This window comes from Oncorhynchus clarkii, chromosome 31 (assembly GCF_045791955.1).
Source record: "Oncorhynchus clarkii lewisi isolate Uvic-CL-2024 chromosome 31, UVic_Ocla_1.0, whole genome shotgun sequence".
Taxonomy (NCBI): Eukaryota; Metazoa; Chordata; class Actinopteri; order Salmoniformes; family Salmonidae; genus Oncorhynchus; species Oncorhynchus clarkii.
Genome location: NC_092177.1, coordinates 25663815 through 25677770, shown reverse-complemented (window position 1 = coordinate 25677770; position 13956 = coordinate 25663815). Strand labels below are relative to the sequence as shown.

General features: G+C 45.0%; 1 protein-coding gene across 2 annotated transcripts in view; it reads right to left on the bottom strand.

Annotated features, from left to right (window-relative positions):
* LOC139391188 (dedicator of cytokinesis protein 2-like) overlaps positions 1-13956 on the bottom strand; it is a 140919-nt gene that overhangs the window by 74684 nt on the left and 52279 nt on the right. For both annotated transcript variants that reach the window (XM_071138779.1, XM_071138778.1), the window contains exon 25: positions 9172-9314. In XM_071138779.1, the coding sequence (XP_070994880.1) occupies positions 9172-9314 (143 nt within the window). The remainder of the gene's footprint in view (positions 1-9171; positions 9315-13956) is intronic.

The following is a 13956-nucleotide window of genomic DNA, read 5'->3' as shown; positions in this document are numbered from 1 at the left end:
TTGCTCTTTTTGTCTTGCCTTTGCCAGGCAGATAGATTTATGTGTAATCTGAGTGTTGATACACTGGATTGGGAGATGTCATATTGGCAGAACAATAATCAGTCCACATGTTGTAAAGCTCTCTTAAAGAGCACCAACGTCAGTTAGGGACTCACCAAGACTTTCAGAGGATTCAGACAGTATATTAAACTACTAGAGACAGAAATACAGTACACACAGACCAGAGATCTATAGGCTGCCTCCACCTGTCTCCACCTCTGTCTGTCTGTCTCAACCTCTGCCTGTCTGTCTCCACCTCTGTCTGTCGGTCTCCACCTCTGTCTGTCGGTCTCCACCTCTGTCTGTCTGTCTCCACCTCTGTCTGTCTGTCTGTCTCCACCTCTGTCTGTCTCTGTCTCCACCTCTGTCTGTCTGTCTCCACCTCTGTCTGTCTGTCTCCACCTCTGTCTGTCTGTCTGTCTGTCTCCACCTCTGTCTGTCTCTGTCTCCACCTCTGTCTGTCTCTGTCTCCACCTCTGTCTGTCTCTGTCTACACCTCTATCTGTCTCTGTCTCCACCTCTGTCTGTCTGTCTCCACCTCTGTCTGTCTGTCTGTCTCCACCTCTGTCTGTCTCTGTCTCCAACTCTGCATGTCTCTGTCTCCACCTCTGTCTGTCTCTGTCTCCACCTCTGTCTGTCTCTGTCTCCACCTCTATCTGGCTCTGTCTCCACCTCTGTCTGTCTCCGTCTCCACCTCTGTCTGTCTCTGTCTCTACCTCTGTTTGGCTCTGTCTCCACCTCTGTCTGTCTCTGTCTCCAACTCTGCCTGTCTCTGTCTCCAACTCTGCCTGTCTCTGTCGCTGTCTGGCTCTGTCTCCAACTCTGTCTGTCTGTCTGTCTCCACCTCTGTCTGTCTGTCTCCACCTCTGTCTGTCTGTCTCCACCTCTGTCTGTCTCAGTCTCTACGTCTGTCTGTCTGTCTCCACCACTGTCTGTCTGTGTCTGTACCTATGTCTGTACCTGTCTGTCTCCACCTCTGTCTGTCTGTCTCCACCTCAGTCTGTCTGTCTCCACCTCAGTCTGTCTGTCTCCACCTCTGTCTGTCTGTCTGTCTCCACCTCTGTCTGTCTGTCTCCACCTCTGTCTGTCTGTCTCCACCTCTGTCTGTCTCAGTCTCTACGTCTGTCTGTCTGTCTCCACCACTGTCTGTCTGTGTCTGTACCTATGTCTGTACCTGTCTGTCTCCACCTCTGTCTGTCTGTCTCCACCTCAGTCTGTCTGTCTCCACCTCAGTCTGTCTGTCTCCACCTCAGTCTGTCTGTCTCCACCTCAGTCTGTCTGTCTCCACCTCTGTCTGTCTCAGTCTCTACGTCTGTCTGTCTGTCTCCACCACTGTCTGTCTGTGTCTGTACCTATGTCTGTACCTGTCTGTCTCCACCTCTGTCTGTCTGTCTCCACCTCAGTCTGTCTGTCTCCACCTCAGTCTGTCTGTCTCCACCTCAGTCTGTCTGTCTCCACCTCTGTCTGTCTGTCTCCACCTCTGTCTGTCTGTCTCCACCTCTGTCTGTCTGTCTCCACCTCTGTCTGTCTCTGTCTCCACCTCTGTCTGTCTGTCTCCACCTCTGTCTGTTTGTCTCCACCTCTGTATGTCTGTCTCCACCTCTGTATGTCTGCCTCCACCTCTGTCTGTTTGTCTCCACCTCTGAATGTCTGTCTCCACCTCTGTCTGTTTGTCTCCACCTCTGTCTGTTTGTCTCCACCTCTGTCTGTCTGTCTCCACCTCTGTCTGTCTGTCTGTCTCCACCTCTGTCTGTCTCTGTCTCCACCTCTGTCTGTCTGTCTCCACCTCTGTCTGTCTGTCTCCACCTCTGTCTGTCTGTCTGTCTGTCTGTCTCCACCTCTGTCTGTCTCTGTCTCCACCTCTGTCTGTCTCTGTCTCCACCTCTGTCTGTCTCTGTCTACACCTCTATCTGTCTCTGTCTCCACCTCTGTCTGTCTGTCTCCACCTCTGTCTGTCTGTCTGTCTGTCTCCACCTCTGTCTGTCTCTGTCTCCAACTCTGCATGTCTCTGTCTCCACCTCTGTCTGTCTCTGTCTCCACCTCTGTCTGTCTCTGTCTCCACCTCTATCTGGCTCTGTCTCCACCTCTGTCTGTCTCCGTCTCCACCTCTGTCTGTCTCTGTCTCTACCTCTGTTTGGCTCTGTCTCCACCTCTGTCTGTCTCTGTCTCCAACTCTGCCTGTCTCTGTCTCCAACTCTGCCTGTCTCTGTCGCTGTCTGGCTCTGTCTCCAACTCTGTCTGTCTGTCTGTCTCCACCTCTGTCTGTCTGTCTCCACCTCTGTCTGTCTGTCTCCACCTCTGTCTGTCTCAGTCTCTACGTCTGTCTGTCTGTCTCCACCACTGTCTGTCTGTGTCTGTACCTATGTCTGTACCTGTCTGTCTCCACCTCTGTCTGTCTGTCTCCACCTCAGTCTGTCTGTCTCCACCTCAGTCTGTCTGTCTCCACCTCTGTCTGTCTGTCTCCACCTCTGTCTGTCTGTCTCCACCTCTGTCTGTCTGTCTCCACCTCTGTCTGTCTCAGTCTCTACGTCTGTCTGTCTGTCTCCACCACTGTCTGTCTGTGTCTGTACCTATGTCTGTACCTGTCTGTCTCCACCTCTGTCTGTCTGTCTCCACCTCAGTCTGTCTGTCTCCACCTCAGTCTGTCTGTCTCCACCTCAGTCTGTCTGTCTCCACCTCTGTCTGTCTCAGTCTCTACGTCTGTCTGTCTGTCTCCACCACTGTCTGTCTGTGTCTGTACCTATGTCTGTACCTGTCTGTCTCCACCTCTGTCTGTCTGTCTCCACCTCAGTCTGTCTGTCTCCACCTCAGTCTGTCTGTCTCCACCTCAGTCTGTCTGTCTCCACCTCTGTCTGTCTGTCTCCACTCTGTCTGTCTGTCTCCACCTCTGTCTGTCTGTCTCCACCTCTGTCTGTCTCTGTCTCCACCTCTGTCTGTCTGTCTCCACCTCTGTCTGTTTGTCTCCACCTCTGTATGTCTGTCTCCACCTCTGTATGAATGCCTCCACCTCTGTCTGTTTGTCTCCACCTCTGAATGTCTGTCTCCACCTCTGTCTGTTTGTCTCCACCTCTGTCTGTTTGTCTCCACCTCTGTCTGTTTGTCTCCACCTCTGTATGTTTGTCTCCACCTCTGTATGTCTGTCTCTACCTCTGTATGTCTGTCTCCACCTCTGTAGGTCTGTCTCTACCTCTGTATGTTTGTCTCCACCTCTGTCTGTTTGTCTCTACCTTTCTTTCTATCTCGGTCTGTCTGTCTCTATCTCTCTGTCTGTTTGTCTCCACCTCTGTCTGTTTGTCTCCACCTCTGTATGTCTGTCTCCACCTCTGTCTGTTTGTCTCCACCTCTGTCTGTTTGTCTCCACCTCTATATGTTTGTCTCCACCTCTGTATGTCTGTCTCTACCTCTGTATGTCTGTCTCCACCTCTGTCTGTTTGTCTCCACCTCTGTCTGTTTGTCTCCACCTCTGTCTGTTTTTCTCCACCTCTGTCTGTTTGTCTCCACCTCTGTATGTTTGTCTCCACCTCTGTATGTCTGTCTCCACCTCTGTATGTCTGTCTCTACCTCTGTATGTCTGTCTCCATCTCTGTATGTCTGTCTCTACCTCTGTATGTCTGTCTCCACCTCTGTATGTCTGTCTCCACCTCTGTCTGTTTGTCTCCATCTCTGTCTGTTTGTCTCTACCTTTCTTGCTATCTCGGTCTGTCTGTCTCTACCTCTCTGTCTGTTTGTCTCCACCTCTGTCTGTTTGTCTACACCTATGTCTGTTTCTCTCCACCTCTGTATGTCTGTCTCCACCTCTGTCTGTTTGTCTCCACCTCTGTCTGTTTGTCTCCACCTCTGTCTGTTTGTCTCCACCTCTGTATGTCTGTCTCCACCTCTGTCTGTTTGTCTCCACCTCTGTCTGTTTGTCTCCACCTCTGTATGTCTGTCTCTACCTCCATCTGTCTCTGTCTGTACCTGTCTTTCTATCTCGGTCTGTCTGTCTCTACCTCTACCTCTGTCTGTCTGTCTCTGTCTCTACCTCTGTCTGTCTCTGTCTCCACCTCTGTCTGTCTCTGTCTCCACCTCTGTCTGTTTGTCTCCACCTCTGTATGTCTGTCTCTACCTCCATCTGTCTCTGTCTGTACCTGTCTTTCTATCTCGGTCTGTCTGTCTCCACCTCTACCTCTGTCTGTCTGTCTCTGTCTCTACCTCTGTCTGTCTCTGTCTCCACCTCTGTCTCTGTCTCTGTCTGTCTCTGTCTCCACCTCTGTCTGTCTGTCTCCACCTCTGTCTGTCTCTGTCTCCACCTCTGTCTCGGACTCTGTCTCTATCTATCTGTCACTGTCTGTTTACCTCTGTCTGTCTGTCTGTCTGTCTGTCTGTCTGTCTGTCTGTCTGTCTGTCTGTCTGTCTGTCTGTCTCGGTCTGTCTCTGTCTCTACCTCTTTGTCTGTCTGTCTCTACCTCTGTCTGTCTCTGTCTCTACTGTCTGTCTGTCTGTCTGTCTGTCTGTCTGTCTGTCTGTCTGTCTGTCTGTCTCGGTCTGTCTGTCTCTGTCTCTACCTCTTTGTCTGTCTGTCTCTACCTCTGTCTGTCTCTGTCTACCTCTGTCTCTATGTATGTCTGTCTGTATGTCTGTCTGTCTGTCTGTCTGTCTGTCTGTCTGTCTGTCTGTCTGTCTGTCTGTCTGTCTGCCTGTCTGCCTGTGTCCCTGTCTGTGTCCCTGCCTGTGTCTGGCTGGCTGTTTTGCCCTGTTATTCAATTTCCATTTTTATGTCAGTCTCCCTCTTTGTTTCTAGCTAAGTCACTGTTCTTCATCACAACTTATTTGTTCATTCTCTCTCTCTCTCTCTCTCTCTCTCTCTCTCTCTCTCTCTCAATTACATTTCAATTTAAGGGGCTTTATTGGCATGCGAAACATATGTTTACATTGCCTAAGCAATGAGGGAAACAGAGGCATAACTTCACTTCAAAGGTTCTGTGGTTCTATTCTGTCAACAAATTGCTTTAACTAGCCTTTGACAAGCTTTTGACAAGCCTTTAACAAGCCTTTGACAAGCCTTTGACAAAATGAACATTTATTGTGTAACTGGGAGTCTCGTCAGTACAAACATCCGAAGATCATCAAAGGTAAGCAATTCATTTTATTGCTTTTCTGACTTTCGTGACCAATCTACTTGGCTGCTAGCTGTTTGTAATGTTTTGTCTGCTGAGAGAGATGTCCTTAGATAAACGCTTGGAATGCTTTCGCCGAAAAACTTTTTTGAAATCTGACACGGCAGGTGGATTAACAACAAGCTAAGCTATGTTTTGCTATATTGCACTTGTGATTTCATGAAAATAAAATAAATAAAAAATAATAATTTGCATTTGGCGCTCTGCAATTCAGTCGATGTTGACGAAAATGATCAATACATTTTAACAAGCCTTTAACAAGCCTTTAACAAGCCTTTAACAAGCCTTTGACAAGCCTTTAACAAGCCTTTGACAAGCCTTTATTAACAAGCCTTTTACAAGCCTTGGACAAGCCTTTTAACAAGCCTTTAACAAGCCTTTAACAAGCCTTTGACAAGCCTTTAACAAGCCTTTAACAAGCCTTTATTAACAAGCCTTTTACAAGCCTTTAACAAGCCTTTATTAACAAGCCTTTGACAAGCCTTTAACAAGTCTTTAACAAGCCTTTAACAAGCCTTTGACAAGCCTTTATTAACAAGCCTTTAACAAGCCTTGGACAAGCCTTTTAACAAGCCTTTAACAAGCCTTTAACAAGCCTTTAACAAGCCTTTAACAAGCCTTTAACAAGCCTTTGACAAGCCTTTAACAAGCCTTTAACAAGCCTTTATTAACAAGCCTTTGACAAGCCTTTAACAAGCCTTTAACAAGCCTTTAACAAGCCTTTGACAAGCCTTTATTAACAAGCCTTTAACAAGCCTTTGACAAGCCTTTAACAAGCCTTTAACAAGCCTTTAACAAGCCTTTGACAAGCCTTTATTAACAAGCCTTTAACAAGCCTTTGACAAGCCTTTGACAAGCCTTTAACAAGCCTTTAACAAGCCTTTAACAAGCCTTTAACAAGCCTTTATTAACAAGCCTTTAACAAGCCTTTGACAAGCCTTTAACAAGCCTTTAACAAGCCTTTAACATGCCTTTGACAAGCCTTTATTAACAAGCCTTTAACAAGCCTTTAACAAGCCTTTGACAAGCCTTTATTAACAAGCCTTTAACAAGCCTTTATTAACAAGCCTTTATTAACAAGCCTTTGACACTCCTTTAACAAGCCTTTATTAACAAGCCTTTAACAAGCCTTTGACACTCCTTTAACAAGCCTTTATTAACAAGCCTTTAACAAGCCTTTATTAACAAGCCTTTGACAAGCCTTTATTAACAATCCTTTGACAATCCTTTAACAAGCCTTTGACACTCCTTTAACAAACCTTTGACACTCCTTTAACAAGCCTTTAACAAGCCTTTAACAAGCCTTTGACACTCCTTTAACAAGCCTTTGACACTCCTTTAACAAGCCTTTATTAACAAGCCTTTAACAAGCCTTTTACAAGCCTTTAACAAGCCTTTAACAAGCCTTTAACAATCCTTTGACAAGCCTTTAACAAGCCTTTATTAACAAGCCTTTATTAACAAGCCTTTAACAAGCCTTTATTAACAAGCCTTTATTAACAAGCCTTTATTAACAAGCCTTTATTAACAAGCCTTTATTAACAAGCCTTTGACAAGCCTTTATTAACAAGCCTTTATTAACAAGCCTTTATTAACAAGCCTTTATTAACGAGCCTTTATTAACAAGCCTTTAACAAGCCTTTATTAACAAGCCTTTATTGACAATTATTTGACAAGCCTTTATTAACAAGCCTTTATTAACAAGCCTTTATTAACAAGCCTTTATTAACAAGCCTTTAACAAGCCTTTATTAACAAGCCTTTATTAACAAGCCTTTAACAAGCCTTTATCAACAAGCCTTTAACAAGCCTTTAACAAGCCTTTATTAACAAGCCTTTAACACGCCTTTTACAAGCCTTTAACAAGCCTTTAACAAGCCTTTAACAAGCCTTTATTAACAAGCCTTTAACACGCCTTTTACAAGCCTTTAACAAGCCTTTAACAAGCCTTTAACAAGCCTTTAACAAGCCTTTATTAACAAGCCTTTAACAAGCCTTTTACAAGCCTTTAACACGCCTTTTACAAGCCTTTATTAACAAGCCTTTGACAAGCCTTTAACAAGCCTTTGACAAGCCTTTAACAAGCCTTTATTAACAAGCCTTTAACACGCCTTTTACAAGCCTTTAACAAGCCTTTAACAAGCCTTTATTAACAAGCCTTTAACAAGCCTTTTACAAGCCTTTAACAAGCCTTTATTAACAAGCCTTTAACAAGCCTTTGACAAGCCTTTGACAAGCCTTTAACAAGCCTTTATTAACAAGCATTTGACAAGCCTTTAACAAGCCTTTATTAACAAGCCTTTATTAACAAGCCTTTAACAAGCCTTTAACAAGCCTTTAACAAGCCTTTAACAAGTCTTTATTAACAAGCCTTTAACAAGCCTTTAACAAGTCTTTATTAACAAGCCTTTTAAGTGCCTTTAACAAGTCTTTATTAACAAGCCTTTATTAACAAGCCTTTATTAACAAGCCTTTGACAAGCCTTTATTAACAAACCTTTGACAAGCATTTAACAAGCCTTTAACAAGCCTTTATTAACAAGCCTTTATTAACAAGCCTTTATTAACAAGCCTTTGACAAGCCTTTATTAACAAACCTTTGACAAGCCTTTAACAAGCCTTTGACAAGCCTTTGACAAGCCTTTATTAACAAGCCTTTAACAAGCCTTTTAACAAGCCTTTGACAAGCCTTTAACAAGCCTTTATTAACAAGCCTTTGACAAGCCTTTAACAAGCCTTTGACACTCCTTTAACAAGCCTTTGACAAGCCTTTAACAAGCCTTTGTAGAATATTGATGAGAGTTTGTTATTCACTTTGTGTGCAGGAATACGTGCGTACAGGCAGGCATGGTAATATACCTATGTGCCTATTTCTATGTGTGAGTCAGTGAATGTGTGAAGCCAAAAGGGGATAGATGTGAGGTAGTATGTGATTAATCTGCTGTTCACTACGGTCCCCTGTGTGGGATTGGTAAGCGCTGAAGCCTTCTGAGTGGTCAGTTTCAATCAATCACATTTATGTTTAAAGGCCCTTTTAACATCAGCAGTCACAAAGTGCTTTACAGTAACACAACCTAGACCCTAAAGTGCACGCAATGCAATGCAGTAACAGTAACACAACCTAGACCCTAAAGTGCAAGCAATGCAATGCAGTAACAGTAACACAACCTAGACCCTAAAGTGCAAGCAATGCAATGCAGTAACAGTAACACAACCTAGACCCTAAAGTGCACGCAATGCAATGCAGTAACAGTAACACAACCTAGACCCTAAAGTGCACGCAATGCAATGCAGTAACAGTAACACAACCTAGACCCTAAAGTGCACACAATGCAAGAGAAAGCACAGTGGTCAGGAAACTCCCTTGAAGAAGTGGTGGAAAATGTACCCAACTGTCATACTTGTGTAAAAGTAAATATACATGAATAGAAAATTACTCAAGTAAAAGTGAAAGTCACCAAGTAAAATATTACTGGACTAAAAGTATCTGGTTTTAAATATATTTCAGTATCAAAAGTCAATGCAATTGCTAAAAATGCACTTAAGTATCAGAAGTAAAAGTAGAAATCCCTTTAAATTCCTTATACTAAGCAAACAAGATGACACCATTAATTTTTATTTTTTTACAGACAGCCAGGGACACACTCCAACACTAAGGCATCTTTTACAAATGAATCATGTGTATTTAGTGAGTCTGCCAGATCAGAGGCAGTGTGGATGACAAGGGACCATTTTCCTGTCCTGCTAAGCATGCAACATGTGTCAGGGAAAATGTCTGGAGTAGAAAGTACATCATTTTCCTTAGGAATGAAGTGAAAGAAAAGTAAAAGGTCAGTAGTATTTTAAAGTATTTTTACTTAAGTACTTTACACCACTGCCTAGAAGGAAGGGACCTAGGAAGAAACCTAGGCTCAAATGGGTAAGCAGTAAGCTGTGCCCTGACAGGCTGTGTCCTGATAGGCTGTGTGTGTGTCTCACCACATTGTCTCTGCTCAGGACCTCCAGGATGTTGTTGAGCAGCTCCACGCTGTTCCTCCGCTCGTCATGAGGCCCCTCCCCCATGTCCTTCAGCGCTCCACTCAGCTCCCGAAGCATCATGGGTAGAAGAATGTCACGGCACTCTGAGGGACACAACACATATTCAGGTTGGTCAGGTTCCAGTCACACGCGCGCGCGCTCAGACACACACACACACACACACACACACACACACACACACACACACACACACACACACACACACACACACACACACACACACACACACACACACACACACACACACACACACACACAGGTGATCAAACAACCGTACATATACAACAGGGTCTCTCAAACTGCACAACCACACACTGACCATTTAAACTGTAGTTCTGTCCTTGAGCTGTTCTTGTCTACTGATGTTCTGTATTATGTCATGGTTCATGTTTTGTGTGGACCCCTGGAAGAGTAGCTGCTGCTTTTACAACAGCTAATGGGGATCCTAATAAAATACCAAATACCAAACTCAATGCTCTCCATTCTTTAATCTTTCTTTCTTTCCCTCCCTCTCTCTAGCCGCAGGTAGACTAAGCACATTAAAAGCTCATTTAGGCAGAGGAGAGTCATTATTAACAGAGAGCAAGCAGGCAAGTCGTGCTGAGATAGCCTGGGTCTAACCTAGCACTCAATCACTGCACTGAGAGAGACAGGAAACCTAGCACTCAATCACTGCACTGAGAGAGACAGGAAACGTAGCACTCAATCACTGCACTGAGAGAGACAGGAAAGGTGGGAGGAAAGGGGGGGGGGGACAGGGAGGAGGAGAGGGGGATGGGGAGGAGGGGAGAAAATTGGGAGGAGAGGAGACTTGGCAGTTAGGGGAGGGGAGGGGAGGGAAGAGGGAGAAGAAGAGGAGTTAGAGGAGGGGGAAAGTAAAGAGAGAGTAGTACACTGCCAAGAGATGTACACAGATCAGTGATCCAGAGAAGGAGATGTACACATCTCAGTGATCCAGATGAGTTGTACACAGCTCAGTGATCCAGAGAAGGAGATGCACACAGCTCAGTGATCCAGACAAAGAGATGCACACAGCTCAGTGATCCAGAGAAGGAGATGTACACATCTCAGTGATCCAGATGAGTTGTACACAGCTCAGTGATCCAGATAAAGAGATGCACACAGCTCAGTGATCCAGACAAAGAGATGCACACAGCTCAGTGATCCAGACAAAGAGATGCACACAGCTCAGTGATCCAGAGAAGGAGATGTACACATCTCAGTGATCCAGATGAGTTGTACACAGCTCAGTGATCCAGATAAAGACATGCACACAGCTCAGTGATCCAGACAAAGAGATGCACACAGCTCAGTGATCCAGACAAAGAGATGCACACAGCTCAGTGATCCAGACAAAGAGATGCACACAGCTCAGTGATCCAGACAAAGAGATGCACACAGCTCAGTGATCCAGACAAAGAGATGCACACAGCTCAGTGATCCAGACAAAGAGATGCACACAGCTCAGGGATCCAGACAAAGAGATGCACACAGCTCAGTGATCCAGAGAAAGAGAAAATAAACAAAGATAAAGTGAGAAAGTTGATCTTCCTCCTTGCTACTGTTTATGTGAACAGTGAGAGATAAGAGACAAGACATTGTATTGACTCTCCTCTAATGTAAACATGTCCAAACCCAACCAACCACTCCTCCCCTACACAAGTTCTACTCAAACATATTGTGGTTACAATACAACACACCTGTCTGGTGATATATGAAATAGTAAGTTAGCCAGGATGGCCCAAAGGGCAGGAATTTATCTCCTGTTTCTGCAGTGTGAGGTAGCTTGCAGAACACCGCCTGGACAGGACGCTAGTCTATCACTGGGCCATGAAATAGACTGGGCCAATATTTCTTAAAATGAGGTGAGAGGGAGAGAAGCTGAGAGGGTGAGAGAGGGTGCGGAGGTGAGAGAGGGTGAGGAGTTGAGAGAGGGTGAGAAGTGAAAGGGTGAGCAGGTGAGAGAGGCTGAGAAGGTGAGAGAGGCTGAGAAGGTGAGAGAGGCTGAGAAGGTGAGAGAGGCTGATGAGGTAGGAGAAAGAGGGTGAGAAGTTGAGATGGTGAGAGAAGGTGAGAGAGGGTGATGAGGTGAGAGAGGGTGATGAGGTGGGAGAAAGAGGGCGTGAAGTTGAGAGGGTGAGAGAAGGTGAGGAGGTGACAGAGGGTGAGGAAGTGAGAAAGGGTGATAAGGTGAGAGGGTGATAAGGTGAGAGGGTGAGGAAGTGAGAGAGGGTATTACTGTACCAGCCAAGAACAAAATAACTAAATTACCCAGCAAGCAATTTTCGAGACCAGACCACTTCAACCCTGTTTGTGCGTATGCACGTGCCTGTGCCCTGCAGGATGTATTGTGCCTGTGAAAAGCGGGCCTCAGAGTGAGTGAAAGTCAAATGCTAAACTCTGGCTAGAGGAGACAATGGTGTTTAACATGTTCTCACCCACCAAGTCCCCCCCCCCCACACACACACAGCCTGAAGTACTCATCTTTATTCCATTCTAAAAACGGTTTACTCTCTATAATCTCAGCTTTTGTTTATGTATTTGAGTGTGTGTGTGTGTGTGTGTGTGTGTGTGTGTGTGTGTGTGTGTGTGTGTGTGTGTGTGTGTGTGTGTGTGTGTGTGTGTGTGTGTGTGTGTGTGTGTGTGTGTGTGTGTGTGTGTATGTGTATGTCTGTATGTGTGTGTGTCTAATTGAATAGAAATGGACAGCCATCCCTGGCTGGCAGGCAGTGGAAACAGCCATGATAAATCAGCAGCCAGCTGAAAAGCTACTTTCCATTTTTCATTTCATGCCACCGAGTCCCAGCCAACACAATAAACTATCTAGCATGGTAATAAGGTGACATTCCAATTACTGGCGGGCATCTAAATCAGAGCCCTCTTCCTCCTCCTCTTCTTTCTCTCTTTCACTGGTTGGTTAGGATCCCTGTCTCAGAGTTAGATTGGGAAGGTAATAGAGGAGGCCAGTCCTGAAACAAGCAGCTACATCTAGGGGGTGGAAAGGACTGGTGGTAGTCCAAATCACTATTACTATCTCTCTGTGCCATCTCTGTCTGTCTGTCTGTCTGTCTGTCTGTCTGTCTGTCTGTCTCTCTGTCTGTCTCTCTGTCTGTCTCTTTCTCTGTCTGTCTGTTTCAGTCTGTCCGGCCGTCTCACTCTGCCTGTCTCTCTTTCAACAGCATACCAAGCGTATTGATCCATTAATTGTCTGTTTATTTGATTATGTCTACTGATGTGTTTAATTGACAAGTTAAGAGAGGAATAGATGAAGAAATTGATTTATTTGTCCCTGTCCACTCCTTGGCTCGTCAGTACGCAGTATCTGTCCTCTTCCTCTCAGATCCTTAGACATAGCCTTGTCCAAAATAACAAACAACGGACAGACAGACAGACAGACAGACAGACAGACAGACAGACAGACAGAATGAGAAACAGACAGACAGACAGACAGACAGACAGACAGACAGACAGACAGACAGACAGACAGACAGACAGACAGACAGACAGACAGAATGAGAAACAGACAGACAGACAGAATGAGAAACAGACAGACAGAGAGACATTTCCCAAAATGACAAAACTCCATCTACTCTTCTCCATTACTCCCCCTCACTCATCTCTCCCACCTCCCTCTCTTCCTCCACCCCTCTCCCCCCTCCCCCCTCTCCCACCTCCCTCCCCCCACCTCTCTCACCACCCAACCCAACAGTTTCCATAGTAACTCATCGTTGCTTTCGGGATGGGTGTAGAGTAGTAATCAAAGATGGGTATAGACAGATCAGACAGTATGTGCTTCTAGGTTCAGCTGTGTGTGTTTGGGGTGTAAATGACTCATGTATAGAATAAAATACACAGTCTCATACAGACATAGACATACAAGTTTATACACATACTGTACACCTGCACACATATGTAGAAACAATATGAAAAAGTGTGAAAATGTATCAAGTCACTCCTGTAAGTCCCTCTGGACAAGAGAGTAAATGTAAATGTCCTTTGCCTCTCTCTAAGTAGAATAACTGTCTGTTCTCTAGCTCAGTTAATACTGTCTATCTTCAGAAATCATATTGAGTTATCAGAAAGACCCACGTGATCATCTACTCAAAACTAAAAAGCATTACAAATGTATGGTCTCACCCCAACTTAATATATTGGATAAATTCTCTCTCATTCATTTGCTGTCTAAAACTAGGATGCGATGTTGATTGTTGGTCTGGGTAGCAACCGTATGGTCAGAGGGCTGGCGATGGAAGGAGAGAGAGATGGATGGTCGAACGATTGTCAGAATGTCCTCCGTCACTTCATCTGAAGACATTTAAAGACATTTAAAGACATCTATTTGATTTAGTTAGTCTTTTCAATTACCAGTTTTGTTATTTTCTTTTGTACATATTATATGTTTCGCTCACTTTCAAATAAAAGCCTCGCTCTGGGCAAGACAAGATCTGCTGCTGCTGCCTCCTCAATGGTACAGTCCTACTACAGGGCCTCCACCCACAGACTGATAGACAGAGAAAAGGGTTAGCGCACAGATTAGATTGAACCCTCTGGCCTGCTTTAGAGAATGAGCAAGAAAACAAATAAACAACGGACTCTTTTATTGTCTCTGCTTGTCCTGATCTGTCGTTCCTTTCTCCTACCATCCCATCCGGTATGGTTCCTTTCTTCTACCATCCCATCCGGTATGGTTCCTTTCTTCTACCATCCCATCCGGTATGGTTCTGT